General features: G+C 42.3%; 1 protein-coding gene across 1 annotated transcript in view; it reads right to left on the bottom strand.

Annotated features, from left to right (window-relative positions):
• mcf2l2 (MCF.2 cell line derived transforming sequence-like 2) overlaps window positions 1–12,500 on the bottom strand; it is a 108,141-nt gene that overhangs the window by 25,643 nt on the left and 69,998 nt on the right. Inside the window, exons 22-25 of the mRNA XM_034530085.1 lie at window positions 9,787–9,867; window positions 8,553–8,693; window positions 5,813–5,905; window positions 5,138–5,216 (exon numbers count right to left, since the gene is read on the bottom strand). Coding sequence (XP_034385976.1) covers window positions 5,138–5,216; window positions 5,813–5,905; window positions 8,553–8,693; window positions 9,787–9,867 — 394 coding nt within the window. The remainder of the gene's footprint in view (window positions 1–5,137; window positions 5,217–5,812; window positions 5,906–8,552; window positions 8,694–9,786; window positions 9,868–12,500) is intronic.

A 12,500-nucleotide genomic window follows, 5' to 3' on the forward strand; every position in this document is an offset into this window, starting at 1 on the left:
CAAACTGCGTGGTAATGATGAGGGAGACAGAATGTGGGTCCCAAAAGATCAACTCCTACTGAGAGTGATCAGTCGTCCTCCAACAAAACCACAAGAGGTTACAGGACAACACACTTCTAGAGTTACAACAAGGGGTCGGTGCTGGAGGGATTGCACTGTGCAGCAGGCAGTTACAAGTTGTCCTTGAGGAGGCGTTCCCATCAGTACTCTTCACGCCAACAACAGTTCATGTGTGAACAACACGGAATGGGACTGCTAAAGTAGAGGTGGAGGTGTTGCTCAATGGTCTCGCCGAAGGTTCAAGATCCACCGTGAAGTGAAGCCAATGCTGACGTGTTTTGAATCTGCATTCTTTGCAAGTCAATGAAGAACTTTGATTTAAATCTTCAATTCATTTTGATGGTCCATTTAGAGTCAAAAAGACCATAAAGCAGGGTATGATTTAGGGCGGGGCTACTGTGATTGGTGGAGCCATATACGGGGTGTCTACCACAGCGGTACTCCTCTGCAGTCCAAATGTGGTCACTTTTGTTCACTGGATAGAAGAGAACAAAAAAAGATGGGGGCGGCCAAAATGCTAAACTCAAGGCTTCAAACCGCAGTCCACCAACCAATGGGTGACATCATACGTCCACTTCTTATATACAGGCTATGGTGAGAAAGCGAGACGGCAGACGAGAAGTTTCTTGCCTGCAATATATATATATATATATATATATATATATATATATATATATATATATATATATATATATATATATATATATATTGCCCTCGATGGACTGGCGGCCTGTCCAGGGTGTCCCCTGCCTTCGCCCTATGTCAGCTGGGATAGGCTCCAGCGCCCCCGCGACCCTAATGAGGATAAGCGGTATTGAAAATGGATGGATGGATGGATATATATATATATATATATATACACACACCTCTCCTTTCATTCCAACAGTTCTGAGTAATCTTGATGCAAAACATCGCCCAAAATGCGCCCAAAATGCTGCGTCAACACCGTCAGCTGTTGTTATTTGCCTGATAGAAATCACATAGAGGCTTCTGTAAAGGCACAAAGAAACATCAGATGGCTGAAGTCAGCTTCGCATATCCACCCGTACCTAAACAAGAGGCTTCATGAATGCAACATAACAGATCCGGCGTGCCACAGGACTGAGCTGTGTGACAAGAGGCCTGCAGAGAAGGATCGAGGACAATAAGTGCAGACGTGAGGCCACGGCCAAATGCATAGCTCATATAAGTGAGATACCAAGCTCTGTGAACCCCGCCTGTCGCCTCCCATTCCAAGTGACCAATGAAGCTGTCGCACAAATGCAGACTCAGCTTGGAGCCATTCCACATGCTCCAAATATTGTATTCAGCAAAAAGGATGTATTTTCTCATCATGGATCTGACCATGTTTTATTCATAAAGGCTGGTCGCATTGTGGCGCGTGCAGCCAACGAGAGGAGAACCAAAGCAGGGAGCAGCGGTAAGTAGTAGTTACCGACAGGCTGGGTCTTGTCAATATGACAAACATGTACTCATCATGCAGTTCATTCTTCAGCTTCCCACCTCCCTCGCACTGCATCCATATACACGGCAACGCGGCCGCCTCCGGCTGCACCCACAGCTCTCTCTAGTGGACCAAGTAAGTGCTGGACCTGAAGTATATCTTTTTTGTTCTAAAGATCTTTACAAATGATTTGGAGAGATTGGTTTCAGTAGTGCAACACTCGCCTTCAATGCCGAAAATCTTCAATCGTCAGAATTTGATATTTTATGGGTCCGAGCTTTGGGAATGAAAAAATGGTTTGCTCGCGCCCCCCCAATATTCAAACATGATGCCCCATCACTAAGTATGTAAGTTACATAACTAAAGTGTGGCGAAATGAGTCTGTCGTTGATGTCTTCACATGAGCAGCGGCCTCCTGGGTGAAGGTCCTGTGTTTATTTAGTTTTCAGTGAGGATTCCATCTGGACAGTATATCACCTCCCATTATGATCCATCTCTTCCTCTTTTCTCTCCTTCTCAGCACAGTCATGCTTCTCTGCTTCTCTCTTAGGGCCGCCGCTCCTCTTCCTCCCTTCCTCCCTCCCTCCCTCCTCTCCTCCCTTCCTCCCTCCCTCCCTCCTCTCCTCCCTCCTTCCCTCCTCTCCTCCCTCCCTCCTCTCACAAGCCTCTTTCTTTCCCTCTGTGCTGCCTCTCAGCCTCCATCTCCGCCCAGAACATCTCTCCTCTCTCTGGCTGTCTCTTTGTCTCTCTTGACCCATCATTCCGCCCCCCCCTCTTCTCTCCCCCATCACTTTCAATCTCCTCCCTCTCCTTTTCCCACACCAATTTCATTCTCCCTCTCTGTCTTTCCTCCGCCCTCCTCACATGGAGTCAGAGGTGTAAATCACACACAGCGCTCGCTGGCTGCAGTGGACCGTCAGAGCCTCCTTCAGCCTCGGCTCTCCAGGCTTCATGACAGGGCTGCTGCGTTATTAGTCAGTCTGCTCACACACACACACACACACACACACACACACACAGGCGGGTTGTCAGACAGGTAGAGTGTGCGGCTCACAGCGGGGGGTTCTCCTGTCAGTCAGGTCCACAGAGTGGAACTGTGGACGAGTGATGCTTTCTGGTACAGCGAGGGCCGAGTGAGGAAGGAACACACAGGGAGAGAGAGAGAGAGGCCAGAGGACACAGATACGCAGAGACAGGTGTGTGTGTGTGTGTGTGTGTGTGTGTGTGTTATCCTTACACTCAGGCTAGGACTATACATAACAATTCTTGATTGATCTATTGATAATTGATAGTATATAGTAAATACTGTATATATCTGTATATGTATACTGCATTTTTTTAGGCTCGATCTATACTGGGGACTATAAGTGAGGATATTCTTGCTGCTTTCATTTGACTATTTTTGGGGTAAATCTGTGTCATCATTAAATTCTTTCCTTTTCTGTCCTTTAAAATAAGCACTGATCTCAATAAGCTGACCGGATGAGGTCACCGTGCTTGAGAGTTTGTCACAGAAATCCATCTGCTGCCTTGGAACCTACACTTTACACAACCCTTTATAGACCAGCTGGTGGACTATAGATATTGAGTTTTAACTGCAGATATGTTGGAAATGTTTTTCTTTGTCATCCTATACTTTTGGAGACCTTTTAACTTGCAGAGGAAGAGTTTTAGGTTTGCTAATGCTTTGTTATAGATATTATAGATATTATAGCTGGAGTACTTTGTCAACACTGTACTCCCAGTAGGCTCTGCTCCTCGAAACCCCGTCTGCTCCAAATGACGTTCATCTACAACTCATTTGAAACGGGAGACACTTTTGTCAGCAGCGTATATTCGAGCGTTGGTTATGCTTTCTCTTCGACATAATGAGGAGAAATTTACATTTCTGGCAAGTGTCAAAGTGTCGGTACGGAAGGCTTCGGTGAAAATGCTCAATGACAATGTATTTCATTTGTGTTGTGTGAAGATATCCAGTGTTGCGATACAATATCCACTCAGATTCATGTCATTATGAACCAATTTGAACTAACTTAGGCGGCGATTACGCTTCTTCCCACAATAAAATTGGAAAATGTATTTTTTTAAAATGACATTTCTAAGCTACATGGTTGGCTACTGTATTCGCTATATAGCAACATGTTCTATTTCTAACGTTCCGAATAACTCGTAACACTTTGGGACACGAACACTGGTCTCCTGGTTCAAAGTCCTGTGTTTGTTGGACCCATCTAGTGCCGGTTTTCTCTGTCTTTATATTATGTAATCACGCTGTGAAGAGCCACAAAGGAGAGGAAAAACCTACCGTAGGCTGAATGATGTTTTGAATCAGAGTGACGAGAAAATATATATAGTTTCATGGAAGTCACACTCTTTTGACTCAAGTGTTTTTTAACTGTCAAAATAAAGACACTCGGTATTGCTGTAGCAGGCTAAATAGTGTGAGTCATGTGTGTCTTTGTGACAACTGCTCAATAGACTGTAATTATGTGCGTATGTTCACAGACAGTATTAGAAAGAGGACAGGCCTATCAACAGATTGGAGAGAGGACGTGCTCATAGATGCTGCTGCTGCCTGACAACAGAAATAAATGAAATCAAGTCGCTGCAGCAGGAAATAATGATCGAGCCTCAGCTTGTGGAAGTGGAATAGAAAATCAAACAGGATGTAAATAACAATTTTAAAAAAGTTTTACCAACATCAGTTCATAAAAGTTGTGCAGTTTGAGAAATGCCTGGGTTGTGCAGATGTGTAGAGCAGCAGTGAGTCGTTGCACGTGTGATTAGAAATATGCATTTCTGCACGTACAGCCCTTTTTCCACCAACACCACGGAGTCGTTTGATTGGCAGTGGTGGGAACATGACACGCTAATCTCCGCCCCTTTGCTGGTGCTATGCTATGTGACACACTTTGAAGTGTATATGTAATGATAAAAATCAACAGGTATTTGAAATGTTATTATAAGTTATTAACAAACAAAACATGAGATTTTAAAAAGCTCTCCGCAAAGCCACAGAGCTCCGTTGACATGGAACAGTAACAAAGTGTGTTTTACCACGCTGATCGTAGTAAAACACACTTGATTCAAACTCAACAGAAAGAAAATAAAACTGGGACTTGGTCACCAACCTCAGAAACAGCTGACCAGACTCCATTGACAGAAACACGAGTTAGCAGAAACCAAATAAGGCTCATCTCAACCCTATTTGTTAGTCTTTACAGTTCCAACAATCACCAACTCTGGTTTGAAAAAGAGACGGAACGAGATCCAGATCCTTAAAAGAGGAACCACTGTTTACTAATCCTGTTTCCCAGCCTGTTCCTGATGTCAAACATCACGTGATACACCAGAAAGAAAACCAAAGGAACACTCGTCTGCTAACAATGGGAAAGGTCACCTCTTGACCCCGCTTTGGAAGAGCCTGCAGAAATGCACTCATTTGGATGGAAAAGGGTGAAAAGAATTACACGAAGGCAAACAGATGCATGAACTGAAGTACATTGTTATGAACGGGGTAATAAATACATAAAGAAAGAGATGTTTTCAAGTCCATCTTTGTGTACATGTTGCTTGAAAGTATGTGTGTGTGTGTGTGTGTGTGTGTGTGTGTGTGTGTGTGTGTGTGTGTACCTCTGCACGCCTCTAGCTGGCCCGTAAGAACTTTACGAATCTCTGACACCCACATATTTTTCACATCCATGGAAGGAGCCTGGGGAAGAATGCACACACACACACACACACACACACACACACACACACACGCACACATTCAAGCAACATGTACACACAGAGCCTCTTCACACCAATGCTGTTTTTCTGTTAAGTGGGAGAGCTGTGCGGCACAACACTGCCCCCAAGAGGAGGACTGTGGTAAATGTCCCTAAATGCCTCCCAAGAAAAATCTACAACAAATTGAAATATTAATAAGATCTTTTGAATAACATTAAAGTGTATCGTTTTCAGTTTTATGACAATTTTATTGAAAACACTCACACTTTAATGTTTGTGTTCATGTACATCACCAGATGTATTCATATTTTTCTCAGTAGATGTCCCCCTCTGACTGATGTATTATTATATATCGCATCATTAGATTTGCGATATTGATGCATTGAAGTGTGAGCAGCATGTTGCCGTTGTAGCTGGTGGAGGTGGAGCTAGTCTTGACTACGACAGTCGGAGGGGTGTGGGGTGAGTAATGTGGTACGAAAGTATTTCAAACTAAGTCCTCTCTCACAAATCTCGATTCATTTCTCGACTTTTATCTCATATTTGCTGTGTTTTTCTTCCGTGTGAAACTCATACCTGGATGATGTACACCTCCTCTCTGCCGTTGTACCACACCTCAAACTTCTTGATGTCGCCTTTGACGTTCTCCGTGATGCCCACAGAGCTCATCTGGACAGACAGAGGGACGGAGACACTGAGAGAGGCAGCACAGCTGTGTCATCAGCAACAAGCAGACAGTGAACGTGAGCGGAGGAAGAATAACCTGCATGCTGCTGCCTGGAAACCCCCACAATGAAGAAAAGAGCACATAGAAGACTAAACATACATTCACTTTCATGTTTAAAAAGTGAATGTATCTCTGTACAAGTCTTTATGTGTCAAAGCGTGATGTATCATCGTCCAGTGTTGCACTGCATGACATGTTCCTTCATCACCATGAACACACACACTGACATGCATCTGGGCTCAGTGCCACTACATGTTTTATATTGATACGCTACTGCTAAATACGCTGTGAAATAATCATAATAATGACATTTTACACATAAACATAAATTGCTGCTCATGGTATTGCATTAAAAACAAAAACACAATAGAAAAAAGTTACAAAATAGAATAAACGTTGATAGTAGTTGATTTTAAAAATCAGTGTAGTGTGGAAGCTAAAAGCAGTTCCCCCACTACTTCACTTCAAGCACCAGCACCAGAGGACCTACGAGACAGTCCATGTCCATGTCCATGTACAGTCCAACCTGGCTAGCCTTCTCATGAAAGCATGGTGATCAAGAGATTTGGCACTCGAATGCATCGGCGGCGACACCTACGGTTGAACCTGAACACACCTCCAGACAGAAGCTGGATCCACGGACGCAGAATGGGCCAAATCTAACCAGCGTGACCCTGCTCTGATGGGGCACATGGAGTCCTCAGACTTCCTGAGAGCGGCCCTGCTACCGGTCATGACAACACAGCAGGCAGGAACACACTGAGGTGTTTTGCTGACCCAAAAAACAAACGTGATTGAATTTCTTTCGTACTGGACTTCCTTGTTTGGAAGGGAACTCGAGGTGCTGTACAGCTCAGTTCCCTCCGGCTTTACGTGGGGAAGTGTTTCCAATCCACTGCTGGTAAAGAACAGCATTTATTTACATGCCGTGAGATGAACAGTCAGTGAGATTTTAACTCAAATGTAGCTTGTGACATTTCCTGTACTTCCGTAATACGTTTAGGTTGTGTCGGTACGGTACATCAAATGCTTCTTCATATTTTATAGTTGGACCATTTGGATATCAATAAATACACTGTTTAAAAGAAAGAAAAAAAAAAAAATATATATATATATATATATGTATATATGGGCTAGATTTATCTTGGAATGAGGTCAACATTTATTTCTTTTCACACAAATTTAACACAAACAAAGAATGAGAGGGGCGACGGGACCCTCCGTTTCTTTGTAGATTCTGTATCAATGTCCTAGATTCTCACACACCTACTTCAGAGGCAAAGAATGTATCCATGCGCAGCTTTGAGGTTTCCAGAACTATCAAGATGATAACTCGTATCATATGAATTTGCACATAATACTACAGCAAATTAAATTGTTTTTGTACTTTCACTGAAATGTCTTGTTAAAAAGGCTCGGGGACATTTCCGTGAGCTGCTGTCTTCCCTTGAACACAACCTATAGGGTTACTCATCCTGTTTACAACAGTCATCAAAAGACCATCATGTTTTATCTCAAGATCAACACTTGTTTTACAATCTTTTCTCTTTGAAATGTTGTGCCTCACCATCTCTCACCCCAACTTCCTGTTTCCTGTTGGACTAAAAAGTCAGTGTGTGTGTGTGAGAGAGTTGGAACAAGGTAAGAAGTCGTATAGTTATTGCTGAGTACACTCAATCACTGCTTGTTAGAGGTATACTTCAGCCTTGAAATGACCATTTGTATATCAGTCACTCATGCGCACTCCGTCCCAAAGACGTGCATCTTTGCTAGAACCTTAGTATTTAAAACACTCCTTCCTATCATCTCATGCTTGCACAAGTAGGTGCATGAGACAGTCGTTGCAGTTATGTTTTCAACAGCAAGATTTTGGAGAAAATGCATGTGTTTGGGTAGTGGCCTGGATGAATGGGACTGGGAGATACTGCGACTTGTCTGAGAGTTTGTAAACAAATGTTTTGATATAGTTATGCCCCCTCCCCCCATTATTACAATACATTAAGGATGTGCTTTGTTTTTTTCCTTTTTTTTAAAATGTTCCAATGAAGTAGTGCCTTAAGCCTGCATTCTCTCTACTGACCACCAGGGGGTGACTCCTCTGGTTCCACTCTTGATTTATTCCCTCAATAAAGTTTGTAAACATGAGTTTATGGTCTCAATCTCTAGTGTCAAGTCTTCTTCAATACAGCATGATGTTCATATAGTACATTATGGTGCATTTAGACTCAATTAGACCATAAAGCAGGGTATTCTTTTTCTGCGGGGGTACTGTGATTGACAGGTCAAAGCTTCAAAGCTGTAGTCCACGAGCCAATGGGTGCCGTCACGTTGACTTTGTCCACTTCTTATGTACATTCTGTGTACACTACACCATATCTACAGCAACTCAGTGAAGTTCAACTTCCAACATTTTTGTCTCGGACACCCAAATAAATGAACATTTAGGAATTTGAGTTTTTAGCTGAAATTCAATAAATGCGGTTTAAGACATTCAGACTGCACTGAGGTATTTATCACTTTACCACACACCGAGGAGTGTCATCAACCACACAAAGGGCACAGCTGGGGGAATAATCATCTGTGACTGACCTTGAGCGAATGTTTGAAGCTGTAGGACGGGGTCTTGTCGTGTCCGTCTGAGGTCTCCTCTCGTTTCTTACAGAACAGCATCATCTTGTCATACAGGAACAGGTGCCTCTGCATGGGCTTGAACCTGGCCAAGTCCTTCACCTGAAACCAGAAGATCGGTTGCAAACCACAGAGAACTGGTACATAATACTGGTATTGCTAACAATTAGGTTTCTCAGGGCTAACGCTGTATTTCTCATAAACCCAATATGAAGAGAATACATGTTTTATAACGTGTTTTGTCAGTAACAATTACTGCAGTCTCCGTTGTGCAGACAAGTGTTTTACATTTGATAACTCTGATGAATATAAATGACAGCTATGCCGATGGTTTTCAAGGAATGTTTAATTCCATTTACTACAAATCACATCACGTATTTCAACTAATCAATTCCCAACCTTGCTGCTCTGTTGAGGACTTTTCAGAAGCCCCACGCTCATTTTACTTTTTTCCATAAACTAGGAAAATGTATTAGCACTTCTCTAAACATGCTTTGAGTTTAATCCTCCCATCCATCCATCCACCCATCTATCCATCCATCCATCCAGCCAGCCATCCATCTACCCATCCAGCCATCCATCCAGCCATCCATCTATCCATCCCTCCATCAATCCTGCCATCCATCCACCCATCCAGCCATCCATTCATCCCTCCATCTATCCATCCATCCAGCCATCCATCTATCCATCCCTCCATCAATCCTGCCATCCATCCACCCATCCAGCCATCCATTCATCCCTCCATCTATCCATCCATCCAGCCATCCATCTATCCATCCCTCCATCAATCCTGCCATCCATCCATCAATCCAGCCAGCCGTCAATCAATCCATCCAGCCAGCCAGCCATCCAGCCATCCATCTATCCATCCCTCCATCAATCCTGCCATCCATCCACCCATCCAGCCATCCATTCATCCCTCCATCTATCCATCCATCCAGCCATCCATCTATCCATCCCTCCATCAATCCTGCCATCCATCCATCAATCCAGCCAGCCGTCAATCAATCCATCCAGCCAGCCAGCCATCCAACCAGCCATCCAACCCTCCATAGAATGGTAACACAAAACTAAAAGCAGCTCAAACTTCTGTAGATGTGTTCTGTTTGACTAATGTTAGAAAGGCAGGCATGGTTTATATGAAGTACTTCTGGTGACGTAGGGACAGTAACACGACTGGAGTGTGTTGTTGTACCTTGCTGTGGCCTTTCTTGTGGTCAGTCCACACATTAAAGGATCCCTGCATCAGCAGTTTCCCCAGTTCACTCAGGTTCCCCTGTGAACATCAACAGACAGTCAGACATTTAGAGAAACACTCAGTGCAGTCATCAGAGGCAGACATATTATATGAAGAGTGCAGTTCTGTTGCTTTCGTGGATTAAGAAGGGTTAGGGGGAAATAAAGAAAAAGTATAACGCTTCTACCTGTATTTGCACTGCTATGAACTCATGCACAACCTGAACCATAGCGTGTACCTTGCTAATACATATATGATAGCTAATATATGTCACACACACAATGGATATTCAGCCATATCCATTGGAGCAGTGGACAGAGGCGGAGGCTGCAGCAGCAATTGGACCTTCCAGACGTTTAGCTGCCAAGTACAAACTCCAACTCGTGATGTCTTTGATCAAATTTAAATCCAATGGCAACAGAAACAGAATCATTCTGCTGCAGTGAATTTCAGCAAGGGCTGTTTATTGGATGCTGTCGCCACCAGCAACCCCGAGAGTGTGTGTGTAACTATGCATGAAAGTGTAGAGTAACGCCGTGGTGCTGTCTGGGTCCATGCTGGTTGGGACAGCCTCCTTATAGAAGCAACTCAGCTACACTATGTGTTGGCTTGGCACCAGTAGCTCGAACTCAATGCATCTTGGTACTTGTAGGCACTGCTGGCTCCATAAACAGGGGAACTCAGCTATCTGAATAAACATAGCACGTATTGAGACATCTTTTGATTCAATGGACTACATTTACCATCATAATGGTATTCATATATTTGGCAATTCATTCCCCCTTTAGTAAGATGTTTTTGGCATCTTACTTCATGTTGACACATTCCCTCTTTATTTCTGTCACAGTGCAGCTCAGGGCTGACAGCATTTACAGATATGTTCTCCTTTTTTGGGCCCCTTAGTACCTCTACTGACACTGCTAAGTTCATCAAACTTAACTGTGCTGAATTTCTAGCAGCTGGTCTTCAATCTCTGCTGTGTGAAGTTGTCACAAACGGAGTGGAGCAGGCAGCCTTATATAACAAATCATTGGCGTTGATTATGCTCATAGCCAAATCTCACGAACGAGCAGCTGCTCGTGAACCGGCAGAAGGACTCACGTTGTATTAAGCTGGTGCTTTTCAGAGAGTTTGTTCCAATCAGTCGTTGGAGGTATCATCATTCAGATGACAGACAGAACATGTTCAAATGAGCATTGCTGGGGTGTACAAAGAGTTCAAATGCTTTCAGAGAATCTCCTTCTGAAATCAAACGCTTGGACCAGGATCCAGCCAGATGCCAAAGAATTGAATTAGATTCCATAAAAAACCACCATCAGCAGGACGTCCTGTATGACATGACTGACGTTATCACTCACATACTTTGAACTAATGAAAGTTCTTTTAAAATAACATTTTAAAATCATAAAACTCATAACCTCATTCTGATTTAAAGTTTATAATGTATATATATATATATATATATATATATATATATATATATATATATATATATATATATATATATATATATATATATATATATATATACATGTATTGTCTTTATTAAAATGTATTATATTGTCTTCATTATTTTATTTATTTATTTATCTTACTGACTTATTATTTATTATTATTATTTTTTAACTGGTGTGGAAAATAAGAACATTTTCCCATGCAATTGATGAATGTCATAATCAGAAACATTATTTATGATGGTCATAATATACATCGATAAACAACAATACCATGATTGTGATCTTGTGATCCTTTTTCCAATTTTACATATGTTGAGTTGTAAATGCTAATGATTTGCTGTTTTATTCAAATAAATCTTTAGTATTGAAAAGAAAGAATTAAGTATAAAATATCTGCTTTTTTTTTTGCTTCTTTTTTCTTCATGAAATGTTACACTTTCTCAATTTCAAAGTCTTGAATCCAGAGATGTTTACCCAAAGTAGATTATTCCTCTACTTAGCGTGATCTGTATCTGCACTGCACTTGTTATGTTTAGAGGCCGATGCCCCAGAACTACATCTGTTACCCATGTAAACTCGGTGTAGCCAAGCAGATCCATACCATGATAGACATCACTATTCCCCCTATGCACAGTCTTGGTGCAGAACAACAGTGAGAGCAAACACACAGATACGAATCGCCAGGAAACGAGACGGCATCTCAGAAATGTTTCCTCACTAAGAATAAAACGCATCAAAAACCTTGTTGCGTTAATAAATGATTTGGAGCTGAGTTTAGGTGGTGTGGACAGACTTTTACAGTTTTTTTACATACCTTAGAAAAACAGGTCGTGCTCTCAAAACTCTTCATACAATCATCAAAAGCACAAACTGGAGAAAATAAAGGTCTGCGAAAAACATCTCCAGCAAAAAGAAAAAGCGTCCATATCTTCCCTGTGATATTCGTAGATTGGAATCACTGTGATGGAGCGTCACATTGACCGTTTCCAGAAGGATCAGAAGTATCACTTCCCACCTGAGTCGGACTGGCCAAACAAACTGAGGCTCGCGAACACTTCCCTATTTGTGAAATGATTTTAGAACGTATACGATGCATTAATTAATCCCCGACTGATTGTTCAATTAACTATGCAAATTGTTTCAATTGTTAGCTTAAGCCTTCTTTAATCAACGTGTGTCTTGAGCCTTTTTCTTCACGTCCCATGGCTTTCTCTC

The sequence above is a fragment of the Cyclopterus lumpus genome, chromosome 4, assembly GCF_009769545.1.
Source record: "Cyclopterus lumpus isolate fCycLum1 chromosome 4, fCycLum1.pri, whole genome shotgun sequence".
In the NCBI taxonomy this organism is placed as follows: domain Eukaryota; kingdom Metazoa; phylum Chordata; class Actinopteri; order Perciformes; family Cyclopteridae; genus Cyclopterus; species Cyclopterus lumpus.